The sequence below is a fragment of the Gadus macrocephalus genome, chromosome 21 (assembly GCF_031168955.1).
Source record: "Gadus macrocephalus chromosome 21, ASM3116895v1".
In the NCBI taxonomy this organism is placed as follows: Eukaryota; Metazoa; Chordata; class Actinopteri; order Gadiformes; family Gadidae; genus Gadus; species Gadus macrocephalus.
The window spans coordinates 4764324-4781534 of record NC_082402.1 but is presented as its reverse complement, the minus strand read 5'-3'; the positions used below and the strand labels follow the sequence as shown (position 1 = coordinate 4781534).

The 17211-nt window shown below is 46.8% G+C and overlaps 2 protein-coding genes across 4 annotated transcripts; one reads left to right on the top strand and one right to left on the bottom strand.

Moving 5' to 3' along the window:
* Positions 1–521: 521 nt before the first annotated feature.
* Positions 522–7812, top strand: napbb (N-ethylmaleimide-sensitive factor attachment protein, beta b). Its single transcript, XM_060041489.1, has 11 exons — positions 522–771; positions 2141–2220; positions 2555–2671; positions 3328–3374; positions 3929–4006; positions 4142–4197; positions 4992–5076; positions 5185–5289; positions 5640–5708; positions 5845–5895; positions 6532–7812. The coding sequence occupies exons 1-11, from the start codon at positions 671–673 to the stop codon at positions 6631–6633; spliced, it is 891 nt and encodes a 296-aa protein (XP_059897472.1). The 5' UTR covers positions 522–670; the 3' UTR covers positions 6634–7812.
* Positions 7813–7814: 2 nt separating this feature from the next.
* On the bottom strand, positions 7815–16772 carry gzf1 (GDNF-inducible zinc finger protein 1). Of its 3 annotated transcripts, none has more exons than XM_060041474.1 (8): positions 16578–16772; positions 13406–14451; positions 12759–12942; positions 11409–11578; positions 10765–10859; positions 10110–10277; positions 9463–9620; positions 7815–8785 (listed from the first exon to the last, which is right to left on the bottom strand). In XM_060041474.1, the coding sequence occupies exons 1-8, from the start codon at positions 16587–16589 to the stop codon at positions 8036–8038; spliced, it is 2583 nt and encodes an 860-aa protein (XP_059897457.1). In that variant the 5' UTR covers positions 16590–16772; the 3' UTR covers positions 7815–8035. The 3 variants fall into 3 exon arrangements, with proteins under 3 accessions (XP_059897457.1, XP_059897458.1, XP_059897460.1); XM_060041475.1 differs by lacking the exon at positions 16578–16772 and adding an exon at positions 15864–16479; XM_060041477.1 differs by lacking the exon at positions 16578–16772 and adding an exon at positions 16040–16479.
* Between the last annotated feature and the right edge of the window lie 439 nt (positions 16773–17211).

The window sequence follows — 17211 nt, the reverse complement described above, 5'->3', positions numbered from 1 at the left end:
GAACAGGAGTTGTGTTGATTGGACTTTGTTTCGTTATATTTTATATATTTGGACACCATGAATGTATGATAACAGTTCGATAATATCAAATATGATTTTATCATGGAACTATTTACCAAAATATTATTGAGATATCGTAGTGTACATGAATGTTGTTCAAGTCGTGAAATAAATTAGAAAAAAAATCGACAATTAAATATAACTTGCTTGCGGAACTGCCATCGCATCATACTTATGCTTTGGCTCCCTCTGTTGGCTTAACAAGCAACATGCATGTCCGATATAGTATTTACCAATTTGTGCCATAGAATGTGAAACGTCTAAAAGATGTTGGGTGTCTTAGCTACAAACCAAAATGTGTTAAATAAGAGTAAAACTTGTAAACGGACTGTAAAAAGCAAAAATCCAGCGATCTGCGAATACGAACTCAAATTACGTAACATGGCTTTTAAAAATGTCCCGGAGTTGTAGTCCAAACGAACGTCTACTACAGCGTTCGCGCGGAGCGAAACTCATATCCCAGCAGTCTTTGCGGCTCGCCAAAGCTACTAGCAGGTGCACGCCTACGCTAGATAAAACCATCAAGTGTAATCCTCGCTAACCGTAGCTGTATCCTAGGCGGCTGCTTTCTGTGTCTACCTTATCAACAGTTCGAGCTCAACGTGCGGAGATGGACAACTCGGGGAAGGAAAAGGAAGCCATTCAGCTGATGGCTGATGCTGACAAAAAAGTCAAGTCATCAGGCTCTTTCTTAGGAGGGATGTTTGGAGGGTAAGGACCACTGCACCAAAGACTCACCAGCTAGCAAGCTAGCACACAGTCCTACCATTGGGAATGAGGACCGTATAATGTTAATACATTTTACATGCATTGCATCCAGATGTTACGTGGTAATACATATTGCAAATATTGTTAAAGGTATACGTATCTGTCACAATCGATCACAAAAACACCTAGGTCTGAATGTAAACAAGCCAGTCGGCAATCGCATCACCTATCAAACCATGCAATTGCCTCTTTCTAATTCCGGCATATTTGATCGTTGTTGCTTTCATATAACATTTCATATTGTTTGCCTTTGTTTATATAGTTGATTGTGTTCGCTTTTATACAATGTGTATGATGAGGCCTACATGAGATATTTTGGTTCGTTTTAGCACTTCTCGTATACTCGTGTGGTGGCATGGTTCACTGTAATTGATTTTGTTGTAATGAATAATCAGCCATGATGGGGGTTGGACTCGTACGGTCGGTCTGCTCTTCTGAGACCGTCCAGCTGTTGAGGTCTGGGTTTGGTCTCGCTGAGAACGGAACGTGAAGTCCCGAGACAAGAATGGTGTCACGAGGCCCATGTCACATTTTGAATTCAACATCAAAATATATGATTTGGTTAGATGATTGAGTAATCATCATTTTTGATTGAGTAATCATCTTTAATTCAAAGGGCGTGATGATAGTAAAGGATGCTCACATTCAAGGGATAGGGAAGTGTGTTTTCTTCTTTTTGTAAATCTTTATTTTCTTTGTCCGTGAGGACCGGTCCTACATGACCCGAGATGTTGTCACATGGAATTAAAGGCAGGGCTGAGTGTAGCCCGGCGATGATGTCATTCGCTTGTGATTGGCCGGCACGAGAGTTATCACTGGAGGGGTCTCCCAGAGGTCTGCTCAATGTCAGACAGAGAGAGAGAATTATGTGATTCATCTCGGCTATTTTAAGCTAGTCTGGCTAATGCCTGTTAGTTTGGATTCACAACCTGGTGCAGTGGAATACCCCACTGATGGATCAGAAGAATGCAATTATAATTGTTATAAGCAAGTTATTAGCAATTACTAGAATTAGTGTTATTAGCAATGCGGCAGGTCTTTTATCTAAAGCAACTCCCAATTCAGATACCTTCACTGAATGAGTAGTAATCTTGCTCATGGGATGCTTAAGGGTTAGACTGCGGGTGTTGGGTTATCGACCTCACAACCTTTTGGCCGCGAGTCAAATACCCGTTACCACTACACACAACACTGTCATCCCTAGGTTTTCTTTCATGGAATCAAATAAATTGTGTTTTCCACCACCTTTCACTGTACAGTGAAAACGTGTGCTGGTCTGTGTTGACCGTGTTTTGTCTTTTCTTTTGTCCAGTGGACCTCACAAGGTGGAGGAGGCCTGTGAGATGTACTGCAGAGCCGCCAACATGTTCAAGATGGCCAAGAACTGGAGCGGTGAGAACCACAGGCCCCCCCCCCCCACGCACAACAGCCTCCATTCATCTTGCTTGCTTTTTTTTTTTCCACCCACCCCTGGCCTGTTTAGATAGCTCTTGGCATTGTTCACCGTGTGCCACCGCTGCACGACTAAGCACTATTGCAGGAGCCTCCGGGAAGAGGAGGAGGAGGAGGAGGAGGCGGAGGCGTGGGGGGGTTATATTTGCATATGAATGCACTTTGTTGTCGATGCGGGCGTGTGCCTGTCTGGTATTGACGCGTGCCGCTAATTAATCGCGTGTTGCCACGTCTTCTTCTTCCTCTTCCTCTTCTTCCTCCGCCCTGTCTGCAGCCGCGGGGGCGGCCTTCTGCAAGGCTGCGCGGATCCACAGCCAGCTGCAGAACAAGCACGACTGTGCCACCAGCTTCATCGACGCAGGGAACGCCTACAAGAAGATCGACCCAAACGGTGAGACGGTGAGACGGTGACACGCGATCACGGAGACGTGCGCGCGTAAAGTCTGAGGTTGCCTGAGAATAAAATTGACTGATTTTACTTTGGCTTCATTAAAATCCTGAACCAAAGCACTGCACTATGAACCAGCGGACAAGGCTCGATTTGGAACTGAACCCAGTGGCCACTAGATTAATGACTCTGCTGCTTGTGTTATGAGATTATGAACGAGGGACTATGGAAACCATAGATCCCACAGCACTCAAAGGACTTAGGAGAGCATTGTGCTGCATGGCCCCCTCGTTTGTCAAGTGCTTTCATTAGGATGGAGACAAATAAGGGTGTCACCAGCAGAGCAAACTACCTCTGGATTCATAAAATGATCCATTAGCCAGGAATACTAGTTTAACAAAGGCTTTATTATGCTAGCATTTTTCTCTGTACATAGTGTACAAGGTATTCTCAAAGTCAAATAATATTGTGTGAGATGTTGTACCATCCTCACTCTTCAACCGATCAGATGAACACCCAGTGCAGATTAATGACTCATGATTTTCAGTTTAACACCTCATACTAAAAAATACTAAAAAATACCCAAGATATTTAAATATATATATATATATCTATGCTGTCTAACTATTGCTTCCTCTTTTTTCTAATGCTGCCAATAGAGGCAATCAAGTGTTTAAACGCAGCCATCGATATTTACACTGACATGGTAAGATGCTCGTAGACGGATACTGCCCTAGCCATGAGTTACCTTCTCTCTGTGCAGTCATTGAATAATTCTTTATTTATATTCGGTGTTAGCCTATGACCAGATTTATTGGTAAAGTACTGACATTAGTTAAAATGAATACCTCTTTTTTATATATGAAATAAGAAATTTTATATATGCATATTTGGTATAAAAAAATCAAAATCAGCTGTAGTTTTAGATATTGTAGTGAGATTCGGCTTTGTGTAGGGATTTTTTTTTTATAATAAGGCCTTGTGTATATACAGACTGCATAATGATTCATGCACTATAACTATACTGTGATTTCTCACCACTTAGGGTGGTGAAATGTTGATGGGCTTATAACTGGAGGTGAAAACAGGTTTGGATCACAAGGATTTTCAGGCCTTAAATGAAAAAGGAGCCCAAAATATAATGACAGGCTAGGGGACCGAATCGCTGTGGACTTATCATGTCTCTGGGCCAAATGTGAGTCACCTTACCCTGGGCGCGGCAAGTAACTAACCTCCCCTTTTGTCCATCACACACTGCAGGGAAGATTCACCATCGCAGCCAAACATCACATAAGCATCGCAGAGATCTACGAGGCTGAGTTGGTGGACATAGAAAAGGTTAGACAGCACCCGAGTTTACCACGGAATGGAAATTATTCAGGAATGAATGAATCGCAAGGATTCATTGGGTCCATTTGCTGATGCAGTCTTTAAAATTTTTTACTTTAATACATTTAGTCTTTGTTCCATTAGGCAATTGCACATTATGAACAAGCAGCGGATTATTACAAAGGAGAGGAGTCAAACAGGTGAGACTGTTTTTGCTTCTACTCAAATTCTAAGACATTGTTATATAATGTACAAGTGTTGCCAATTGTGTTTGGGACCGGTTCATTTGAATTCCGCACAATAGCTCCCACTGAACATAAAATGCTGTGACTGAACGATAACACTGAATATCAAGCGAGAATAAGCTTACCGCTAGCTATGAACGCAACCTGAATACCAATGATTGGTAAATTTGCTTCGCTGTTGCAAAGTGCACAGAGACAGAACTTCTTCTGTTTTGTGTTTTTGCATTATCATCTTAAAGCTTCAGAGTGTCGAATTGAGTGGCATCTAGCGAAACGGCCTTGGCAGAAATAGAGAATAATATTTATAAATGGGTAAAAATGACTGTATAATCCCATGAAAATATGCATGGTGTTTTCATTACCTTAGAACAAGCCCTTTAAATCTACATAGGGAGCGGGTCCTCTTCCACGGAATCGCCATGTTTCTACAGTAGCCCAGAATGGACAAAGGACGCTTTTAAATTATTTGCCATCTTACTTTCCACCTTTTGAACGACTAAACCGTTTTCTGTTGCAGCGTGCCACTAGATGGTACGTTGTGCTGCAAGAGTCTGTGGTCGACTCTTGAAGGTTTTTGAATAAAAAAAATATTTGACCGCTTGATGCCACTAAATCCTATACAACGCCCGTTTTTAAGTTTGAATGTGGAGCTGTCATTTCTTCCTAGTATAGCCCCTCTATTCACCACATTAATCTGACCTGGTCATGCAACATCTTTTTGGTAATTATATCATCTTCTATTGTTGTAGCTCGGCCAACAAGTGTCTGCTAAAGGTGGGCGCCTACAGTGCTCAGTTGGAGCAGTACGCCAAGGCCATTGAGATCTATGAGCAGGTACACACACGCGCACACACACACGCACACACACACGCATTTCTGTTGGCGAAGCTGTGCTGTTGATCTCCTCCACGTTTCCGTCCCTTTTCCTTGAATCCCACCCAGGTGGGCTCAAACACCATGGACAACCCCCTGCTCAAGTACAGCGCCAAGGAGTACTTCTTCAAAGCCTCACTGTGCCACTTCATCGTGGATGAGCTCAACGCCAAGGTGAGAGCCTTCTGTACCCCCGCCCACCCAGCGGGACGGTCCCCCGCCCACCCAGCGGGACGGTCCCCCGCCGTCGTTCCAATGAGCGTCGAGCCATTCGCATTACATTTAGAGCACTTGGCTGATGCTTTGGTCCACAGAGACTTGCAACCATTCATGCACACATTCACACGCCGACGGCGGTGTCAACCACGCAAGGCGACAGCCAGCTCGTCAGGAGCGGTCATGGGGACACACAAGCTAGGAGGAGCCGGGGATCGAACTAGCAACTTTTCGGTTACAAGTCTACCCGCTCTACTGACGCTACCGAGTCCATAATGTAACGCCTCGTCTCTCCTCTGGGCGTGCAGATCGCCGTGGAGAAGTACGAGGAGATGTTCCCGGCCTTCTCAGACTCGAGAGAGTGCAAGCTGCTGAAGGTGGGTGGAGAAGAGAGGGGTGTGGGTGGGTGGTTGCGATGGGGTGGGGGGTATGATTTGCTGAATTGTGTGATGGAAGTCTTTACTCCCCCTCCAGGGTAGTGGGTACGATGACTGATCTGTGTGTGTTTGACAGAAACTGCTGGAGGCGCATGAGGAGCAGAACTGCGAGGCGTTCACCGAGGCGGTGAGTCTCCTGGGACCTGTGTTCAGGGCGCTCTCGCTCTCTCTCTGTCTCTGCGTGTCGTGTTCAGAGCAGAGCTGATGAATCGATCTGCTGTCTAACCCCCCCCCCCGAAAAACGGTCATGTATAACGCCTGCAAATCCAAACTCAAACTTGATGTGTTCCAAACTGTCGAGAATCAATCCTGGTTGAATACATTCTAACTATAGTACCGATACATCTGGGCGGGCGTAATAAAATAGTGGGGTACTAAAAATCTCTTCCTCCCTAGGCCTGTTTCTGAGTTTTATAGATTACATCTCCACAACTTCAAGTGCTTTCATATGTAAACGGGTACCAAAAGAAAAACGACACTTGTGAGATTGTTGGGCAAGGGAAATAATAAATGTGGATTCCAACTCGGTTAGAGTGAATATAGCCGGAACGCAGCATAAGTGGGAGATATAATTTCCGCCTGAATACCCAATTCCTCTGAAACCCCTTTCTTCGCTACAATACATTGATTGTAAACACCATGTTTAGTTGCAAAATGGTGCAGAGACGAGGTATATTCTCCTCAATGGTCCCTCATTTGGTGCGTTACGATGTTTGTCTTTTGCTGCTCTCCCTCAAAGCCCGTCGTGTTGTCCATGTTCCAGGTGAAGGAGTTTGACTCCATCTCCCGCCTGGACCAGTGGCACACTACCCTGCTGCTGCGCATCAAGAAGACCATCCAGGGGGACGAGGGAGACCTCAAGTAGCGGGGGGAAAGGGGGAGCGAGAGACGGAGAGGGAGGAGGGGATAGAGAAGATTGAAATGGGGTGGAAAAACGCAGCAATTGAAAAATCGTCCATCAAGGCATGCTTACCCTTCCTTAGCCCATTCCCCTGGTCAACCCCCCCCCCCCCCCCCTCCCACTCTACCATTCCTTCTTCTACAGCACTTCTTACACTCACACACATACACTGACACTTCTCAAATGTCACCCAGGTTAACCCCCATACAACGTTTTCCCCCGTGCTGCTGATATCCGCCAGGCATTACTGAAGCGTCGTATTCTCATGTTGATATTTAAAAGCTGTGCTTCTCATTATTCAGGGTGTGATTCCTCCCTACCACCCACGCCTCCTAGCCTGGTCTGTTTTTTAGAGCAGAGGCTGCATTCCCCTTTAACAGCCTTTAGGACCCAGGGGTTATCTACGCTGGGGGCAAACGTAACGGCGCAGAGGTGAGTGGGATGTTGGCAGAAGGGATTGCACAGAGTATAGTTCTATATTTTCTTTGTTCTTTTTCTTATCTGGTATTTTAGATGGAAACAATCTTTGTCTTTTATTTATACTATGTGTTGCAAAAAAAGATTGTTATAAATCTATTTCTATACGTGTGTTGGGTATATTTACAGATTGTAAGGATTGCAAGGATAATTACATGTAGACTTTTAAATGTTTCAGATTGACGTTTTGTTTAATATCTATATATATCCTGCTGATTTAAACTTTGATTTGTTTTTTAAATGCATTGTGGAATTGTAACGACAACCAAGAGTCCAACTTGAGTTGGGATATAAATTACTTCATGGTCATGATTAAGGTGACCCTAGAATATCAGGACAGACCTTTAGAAAACTTGCAACGCGAGTATCATTAGAGACTTGTGCCGTTTCCTTTATCTTGTGTCGTAGAGTAAGCGAAGGCCCATTAGTGTCATGCACCTTCGAGGCGACCCATGTGTTTATAGCATGTCATTGTGTATCGGTGTATTTTAGCCACATGTTAGCCATGTGCTTCATCTCTCTGTGTCTCCGCCACACCAAAGTTTTTCTAAGCGGTCCACAGCCCTGCGTATCAAGCTTCTTCCGGGAAAAACGACCGCGGCATACTGTTTTGATTTCACCTGTATGCTTGTGAAAGATTATCGTAATAAAAGATTATTAAACACAGCTAAGGTTTTTGTTTTTATTAAATTAGATGACTGATTGCTTATTTAATGTCGGACCGAAAGTAGATTAGATAAATCCGAGGCTTTACCTGTGAAGGTAGGTACGGCTTAAAATAAACCAAGGCTGATTTCCTACCGAGACCAAGTGATTAATTATAATTCAGAAGTTGCCGACGCATGGAAAGAACCCAGAAGTGATGTCCCTTGGATTGAGTCAATCCGTTCTAAACATCTTGTGCTACCGAGGAGTCCTTGTGTTCGTCGACGCTCGCCTCTTCCGTATTTAGCGGTTGGTCGTTCGGCACGTCCTCCGCCTGTTCCGTCGCAAACTGATCCTCGCAGGGAACCTCGGCCTGAACGCCCGGCTCCCCGGGACCGACCTCCGACCCCGGGGCCAGGAGGGTCTGGGAGACGGCGGCTTCCAGTACGCACGCGGTCCGCAGTGCCACGCGCCCCTCCGACAGCTCCGTCAGCGCCAAGGCGGGTTCGGACATCGAGGCGTCGAGCGAGTCTGAGGTGGTCGCGGTTGCGGTGGTGGTGACGACTGTGGTGGTCATGGGTGTGATGGCGTGTGCCAGGGAGAAGGGGACCGCGATGGTGGCGCCGTCCAGGGAGATGACGCTGGGCTGGAGCTGGGTGCCCGGGGGCATCTCGGCGTGGATGACCGTGATCCCCCCCATGGAGCTGTGGCTGACCAGGGCGATGGTGCCGTGGGAGGCCCAGTCGGCCGGCAGCGTGACGGGCTGGCCCGGCACCATGATGGCCTCGGCGGGTGCCTGGGTCTGGACCTCGGTCGCGGCCTTGGCTTCTTCTGAACCGTTGGCCTCACTGCCTCCGCCGTCGGCCTCGACCTTGGCCTGGCTCTCGCCTGCCCCGGAGCTCCCTCCCTTGGAGGAATGTCTGGGCTTCTTGCTCTCCACGTTGCCCTGCAGCACCACCAGGTAGTTCTTCCAGGGGGCGTCCGTGTCGTGGGTCTGAGGGTCAAATAAAAAGGGATGTGATTATCAGCGGCGCAAACACGGCCAGAAGGAGGTCTCTCGAGTCTACATCCGTCATCTTGTATTTAGTGTCAAAAATGCAGAAGTCAATTAGATGACTTATGCAGATGGTGATTATGGAATATAAAAAGCACAGTGAGTGGCTTAGGAGATGGCCCAATGCACAGTGAATCAGCAGCATTAGGAGACTAGAGTAGATAGATATCACAATTTGGCAAAAAATAGGACTGTCAATTATGCTATAATGAGGCTGACGAAATGTTAAACAAGCCTCTGGGTAAGCAATCCAGTTAAAAATAATACATGCGATTCATATATCTCCTAATCGCAGGCATTCTTTCAACCCGGCACTTTCTCCTCTGGGTTAAATGTAAAATAGAAATAGGTACCCTAACTCATCGTCTATGGGCAAAATCTGGCAGCCCTATTTTAACTATCTTGGACCGGACTCCTCTTTGCTTATTGTACAAGGAGTCTCCCAAACCTGGATTTGTGAAATGTGACTTTTGATGGGCCTGAAATGTGAAATGTCAACTTAATCTCTGTTGACATGAGCTGTACTTTGTATTATTTTATTTTTCTATGTTGGTCGGAGCCTTCCCGTTCCATCCCCTAATCCCACAGCCGGGTCCATAACTCTGAGGTCTTCTCACCATGGTGTGCCTGCGGACGGTGGACTTGTCGGTGAAGGTGCGGTTGCAGAGGCCGCACATGTAGGGCTTCTCCCCCGTGTGGATGCGCTGGTGCCTCTGGAGCGCGTTGAGCTGGGTGAACTGCTTGGTGCAGTCCTTGCAGCTGTAGGGACGCTCGCCTGGCGTGGGGAGAAAGGGGACAGGGGTGGGGACGGGGGGTGAGGAAGGCTTGCGTGCGTTTCGGAGCTCAGACGTGAGCCGGATAAAAATCGATGTTCCACAATATGTAGTTTTTTTGGATGGAGGACCATTGTTGAATGTCAATGTGATGATCAACACAGTTGTCCAGGGAAACCTACAGGTACATTTTAGATACTAGGAGTAAATCCTCACGCTCTATGATGCCTTCAGGTAGACTACAGGCATTTAGGTTCCTGGCCTAAATATCGGCCGATAAAATTAATATAATAAAATCAGAAACGGCCCCTAAACTCCAGCATCAGTCGGGCTCGGAAAGCCAGTAACATTAGGCTCCAGTATTCTCGGCTTTTCTGCCACATGTCAACATCACATCAAAAGTCGGCTCGTTCCCGCTTTTGATCGCCGATGCAACATTATGCCTGCAGTTTCTCCTAGAGACTTTTCACAACCCACACACAAACACACACCTGTGTGAATCTTGAGGTGCTGGTGCAGGGAGTTCCTCTGGGCGAAGCCGCGGTCACACTGCTGACACTTGTAGGGCCGGGAGCCCGTGTGGATGTTGGAGTGGTGCCTCAGGTACTCCTTGGACGCAAAGCTCTTCCCACACGCCTCGCACATGAAGGGCTTCTCTCCTGCGGAGAGGAGGAAGACGACGGCGGCGGCGGAGACATTGGATTCCTTCCTCACACAAAAGGTAAGCACGCACGCAGAGCGATGGCATGCACACAGAAAGGGATGGGATGTATTTGGGCATGAGATGACGACACCGTCTCGAGGAGAATAGAGGATTACCGTCGGTGTGCCAATCCCCTATTGTGCAGCTTAGGCATTGAAATACTAGGCTGAAATTCAATGCCAATACAGTAGTATTCATTGCTATTATTCCTAACTCCAAAGACTTGTGTCCGAACAAAAGGTTTACCTCAAACAGGATTTAAGTGACAATCGGCAACAATTCATAAAGAGTCCAATGTTTTTCCAATGTTGTTAACAACCCAACCCCCCCCTAACTCCCACCCCCACCCCCCCTAAACAAACCATTCTAAACCTAAGGTTGGTATACACGCAGTGCAGTCGTGTCCCAGGACACCATCTGTCTCGGGGTGTATAAATCCTCACCCGTGTGGGACCTCTTGTGGTAGGACAGCATATGCTTCTGGGTGAACCTGGCCTCGCACAGGTCGCAGGCGAACGGCTTCTCTCCCGTGTGGGTCCTAGTGGTGTGGAGGGTCAAGAGAAGGGATGTCATTGCAGCCGCAAGGGTAGCTCGGAACGTTCCATAGGTTAGCCGGTTCGGAACGCCGCCGAGACGTGGCGTCCCTGGTACAGACCTCGTTCAAAGGGGATATAATGCCACCAGGTGGGAGGGATTAGCCATTGCAAGCCGTTTGAAAGTCTGCCTTTTCCTGTGTTTTAGTGACGTCAACAGTGGGACTGTCCACCTCGAGTCTAGACGTATGAGGGATACTGGATGTTCAAACGGCTTGTAATGGCTAATCCCTCAAACCTGGTGGCATAGCATCACCCCTTTAACAGAAGGTTATATTTTATTCAAATATAGATTTGAACGGCAGTGGATAGGGAAAAGACATAATCTACTATTAAATGTTTTCATTTTTCTTTTTAAATGTGATTTAAAATCCCTCGATTCAAACACTGCTCTGCAGATGAATAAAAGATCCCGTGTTAAATGTTGGGCATCATTCGTCAATCGCGGGGCGACCGCCCCCCCCCCCCCCCGCAGTGCAGGCAGGGCCGCGTACCTCTGGTGCATCTTGAGGGCGGAGCTCTGGCTGAACTTGGAGGAGCACTCGGTGCACTGGAAGGGCTTGGCCCCCGTGTGGGTCCTCTCGTGCAGCGACAGCGCCGTCTTGGAGCTCAGCGTCTTGCCGCACTCTGGACATATGTGGCGCTGTCCGCGTCCCTCGTGAACCTGGCCAAAACAGTCACAAAAAAAACAAATGCATATAGATATAGACAGATGGATCTATAGCAGGGGTCAGCAACCTTTTCAACATGCAGTGCCAGTTTGACATTTTCTCGTTAATGAGTGTTACTTGAGCAACAATATATTAAATATTAAGCTGAATTATGACACAGTGACTAAAAACATTTCCAGAAGACCTGGAATTGTATTATTTCCATATAGTAGTCCACAATCATGCATCAACTTTTCAGAACACAGCTTTCAGTAACTCATTTAAACATATTTGCACTGGGAGGAAAGGCCAAAACAGAATAAAGTGCAAAAGAAAAAAATTCAGTAATGATTATGCTGCCGCATTGTGTCACATTTTCTTTTTCAAGTGTGCCAATGACTATGCTGCCACGTGCCACTGGTGGCACACGTGCCTAGGGTTGCCGACCCCTGATCTATAGACATAGATCTACATGTATAGAAATTGATATAGATTTATAGATGCATCAAGAGATGTATAGAAATCATTATATAGAATGCATGCGTGGGACATGTTTATCCAAAGCCCTTTACAATATACCCTTTTCACATACCACTAATTAGCCCTTTTTACATGATTACAACCACTGGTGCAGCCCATTTCATTAATCATGGGTCCGTTTGATTATAGGTGTGGCAGGGCCCCAATACAGATATGACTCATCCTGTAAATGGACATTGACCGTGCTGGTGCTGCGATAGACAAATAAAACCGACCTAATCTTGAATTGAGGAACAGGATGTGATATCGACGATCTGTGAAATGGGTTTATTTTAGAAAAGTTGACTTAACCCCTAAGCCCAGGCATGGTCATGCCATGCTCTACCATTCGAGCTAAAAAAGGGAGTCGTTCGAATGATTTGGGCTACCATGTCATGTGAACCCAAATTAGCCTATATTCAAACTGATGGCGGTCATTACAAGCCATTTGAAAATCGGCCTTCTCCTTTTGTTTGAGTGACATCACAAGTAAGCCTAGATGTATGCTGGATAGACGAGCAACATTTGCTACAGTCCACTGGGTAGGACTGGTAGAGTGATCTACCCTGCATAAAACTAAAAGGGGTGAAAAACAATATCACCCCTTTAAGAGATGCATCTCTTAAAGGGAGCAGCTGCCCTTAAAGTGACGGCGCCGGTGGAGGGAGACGTCACCTGCCGCTGGTGTCGGATGACGTCCTTCTTGCGCTTGAAGGTCTTGGCGCAGACCTGGCAGGAGAAGAGCCTCTCGTCGTTGTGCACGTGCTGCTGGTGGATCTTCAGGTTGCCGCGGTTGGCGAAGGTCTGCTGGCAGGTCTCACAGCGGTACGTCACCTCTGCCTTCACCCCGTGGTAAGTGCTGGGGGCAGGGATACAAAAAAGGTTACCGATTTATTTTATTTTGCAAGATCACTTTACATGCTTGGCACTTGGTTCTATGAACGTCCTTACTGTGTCGACAGCGATATATCGTTGTTTCTATTACTTCTGACAAATATACTTTGTGTAAGTCGCTTTGGATAAAAGCGTCTGCTAAATGTAAAATATACATTTTTATATAAAAACATGTTTTTTATAGAAAAAAATGATATCCAAGAAAAAAATGATATCCAATGATTAATTAAGAAATCAACTGTTAGTTGATATTGAATATCATATATTTGATCGGATATCATTTCTGACAGAATGTGAAGCCCTTATTTTAAATGTAGGCAGCCTGGAGCTATATTGACCCCACGGACCGAGTCTGTCAGAATCCAGAGACAATAACGCGAGCTCATCCTGAGCGCGACGTCGTGGTCCACCAGAACCGGCGGACGCACCTGATGTGCTTCACGTAGCTCCGGGCGTAGTGGAACGTCCTCTGGCAGCTGCCACACTGGAACTGGGCTTTGGAGGTCCTCTTGGCCCTCTTCTCTGCTCCCTCTTCCTCCTCGTCCGACAGGTACATGGCTAGGTCCGGGTCGACGTCCAGCGAGCGCACCTCCCCCCCGCCCTCGATCTCCTCGCCGCCGCCGCCGACCGCCGCCGCCGCGATGGGCTCCACGTCCTTGGGTTTGGCCTTCTTCCTGTCGTTGGCGGGGCTCTCTGGCGGAGCGACGGCCCCTTCGACGGCGCGGTTCTCCTCGGCCTCCGAGGGGCTGTCCGGGTCCGTGGTCTCCGGGTCCTCGTCGGTCATGTCCCGGTGTTTTAACAGGCCCACGGGGATCTTCCGACCCGCCAGCCTGATGCTGACCCGCCGTGCCCCCTCCTCGTCGGGCGCCGCGACCTCCGATTCCTCCTTGACCGACTCTTTGGCCTTCGCCGGCTTCTTCTTAGCCTGCTGCGGGCCCCCGCCCACGTCTCTCCTGGTGCTCTTCAGCGGCCGCTTCCTCTTCAGGGCCTGTCTGGGCTGTCTCGTGGCGTTGGTGTCGGGGGATTTCTGCTCCGTGTCTACACCAGCTGATGCCTCCGGAGATGGCGGGTGTGCGCCCGCGGTCAAGGCCTTGCCGCAGACCTCCGAGAGGTCCTTGCAGTCCAACAGGAGGGCGGCCTCCTGGACGTCGCCCAGTTTGTCTCTGGCCACTTCCACTTTGCCCGTGTAGACAAACTCCAGGAACTTGGAGAAGTTAGCCGTGCGTATGTTGGAGAGGAACAGTTTGTCGGGCACCGCGTCCTGGGAGAGCAGCAGCCTCTTGAAGTAGCCGCTGTAGGCGGCGAGCATCACTTGGTGAGCCTGGAACACCTCCATCTCCCCTTGGTGGTCGACCTGAACCGTGATGTCGACCAGCTGCCCGCCAAGCCTCAGCTGGTGCAGGGAGGAGAGGATGTTGTCATGGTGACCCTTGGAGGCCAGCTGGACCACACTGTCGCCCATGTTGAATGGGTGCTGCGAGGAAAAAAACAGTGCATGATGGGTTAGTTATCTTATTGTTTACTGACGTGATGGGCTTTTCATTTTTTTTCTCCTAGCTTGCCAATACTTAATAAGAGGCATAAACATGGCTCTAGTCTTTGTAGACGCACACTGCAGCCAATCAAATTGCCTCCCACTACAAAGCCGATGTGTGGATATTAATACAAAAGAGGACACAAACAGGTGACTAAAAACAATCCTATAATTCCACATTTCTTTAAAAATATATAACGGCGGCCGGATCTTTCCTGCTTCTTCCTGCTTGTTATCGCAAAATGGATCCAGGAAACGCGTGGAGTGTATTTGCATAACCGCGATCTGATTGGCCGACGGATCCGGCGCTGCCTGAAAAGTTGAACAATTGGAGGCCTCAACTTTTGACGGAGGCCAAGGAGCCAAATGGACGGACGGACCCACAATGCATTTCGCGGGCGCCCCATGCAAGGTCAATGAGATCCGTCGACGGACGGCGGTAGTGTGAACAAGGCCTCCATAGGCGAACCGAGCAAACAGGCACAACACCAGTTCACTCCGGAGCGCTCCGGCTCCTCGTCCTCAGCAACAGGCAAGGCTTGTTAAGCTGCAGCCGCAGCAGACTCATCTACTAGTTGTATCTAATACTTCCTGGCTGTATTCTGGCTTGTACTAATAGCCCTTGATGTCCGAATCAAACAATAGATTTTCAAAATCCACTTTGGCTGTTTAACATTGCAAATGTGTTCTCTAGCTAAACGATGAAGAAACATGGTGGACATTGTGTTCACATCTCGTACTTGAGCTCCCGCCCCCCCTCATTCCTTATTAGTGGGGGCTCGCAAATTTGCGGAACCAGTGGTTTGTAGTCCTCAGCCCTTCTAGCAGGCAAGCAAAGTTCTCCCGAGATTACGTCAAACGCGTCATTTGACGTCATCTCGGGAGAAAATTAGATCAAGAAAGCTGGGCCAACGGAAGACTGGGTTAGACTGAGGGGGAAAAAATAATAATATATATATTACAATAGCGATTCTATAATGATAGAACGCCGGTTCTGAAAGGGTGAAGTATCCCTTTAAGGGGTTGAAATATCTAACTCGATAATCAAGAAATTTTGCTATCGGCCTATATTAACTGAGCACCTCTCCTATTTAGAAAAGCCACACTGGTTTATGTGGTATTATTTACCAACATCACACCATACATTTGCACGGGCTTTGTATGGTGTGTTATTGTTATATGCGTCGCATATTGTAAAATGCGACGCAAGCTATGTGCTAATGATAGCTTTCTTTACAGAGAACACACAGGGGGAGAGGCTCTTTTTGTTTACAAAGGTGGTCCACCAAAACGTAAGCAAAAGGGAGCCGCGTATCGCAGCAAGTGACAGATTGTGGGTGAAGTTGTCTTACCGTAAGCTCGGTAAAATAGCAGCCCTTCACAATTTACTCTTCACAATTCGCCCGAGCTAGTACCGTGAGCAACACGCAGTCGCAGACGGTATTTCCTGAAGCGAAATCAATCCCAAACACGACAGTGGTAAAAAAACAAACAAACAGGGGCCTCTACGAAGCTCAAATCTCCTAACCTTTATGCCTCCTTTCCTTAACCTTTGAGGAAAACGTCATCGGGTCAAGGAGAGATGAAAATGTGCTTCATTTCGAACATAGGAAAAGACAGCACTGTTTAAAAATGAATTAGACTCCACTCTTCCTAACCGACGTCATTGCGCGACGGCGGGTATTGCCGACCTCTAGCGTCTCGAGTGTGAAACAACACTTAGGTCGAAATTGGCCTACGGGAATATTTTAGGCCACTCGAATTCCAATTCACATGTGAAGAAAAAAGTGGCTACACTTATGGTGATGTTGAAATTAACTGCCCCCAGTAGTCTTTCTTAAATGTGAAGTTGGCATTTTCTTTTCTTATGGTGTATTTTATGTGCTCACTAACCAGCAATAAATGAATTCATTTATATTAAAATAATTATGTTTCTGGAATTGGTATCCATTATTATCAATTGTATTTTCTTATCTGAATTAAATGTATTATTATTATTATTATTATTATTATTATTATTATTATTATTATTATTATTATTATTATCTTCTATTCTTCTGCTTTACCACTTCTCTCATGCGTCTTCACGTAATGTCGGTAAACTTCGTCGGTGGCTTGTTGCTTTAAATATTGCCGCCGTAAAGGATTTTGGGATACTCCTTTCCTTTCGCAAAGGAAGCGTTAACTATGCTAAAGGTGGGTTAAAGAAAGCATCGAGGCTCCTTTCCTAAACATTTTTAGAATTCGAACCACCTTTCCTCCAAGCAAAGAAAATGTCCTATGCAAAAAAAGAGAGTTCGTAGAGGCCCCACGGATGTGTTACCTCACATCCGTTTTTAATAAAGCTGACTTGACATCGGATTTCTTTCGTCGACTGTCGTTCTAATGAGGACGGTTTGAACGATAAGAACCGCCCCTGAGTGAGTCAGTCCTTCGAATAAGAACTACAGCAAACAGTGTAGTTGTGCATACACAAATACGTAATTAAAGTATATTTTCGCTGAATCAATGGCGAATAATAAAGTGTTCCGTACAATTCAATACGGGACACAGAATAGCCTACCACGCGTTCGGGATGCGTTACCATGAGATGTCCACACGGGGGCCACATTGCACCAAGGCGCCAGGGAGTCCGCATCGTTGGAGACGGAGACTCCAACGGAAACAGTGAGTTTATGCAAACTTAAAAATTAACAACAA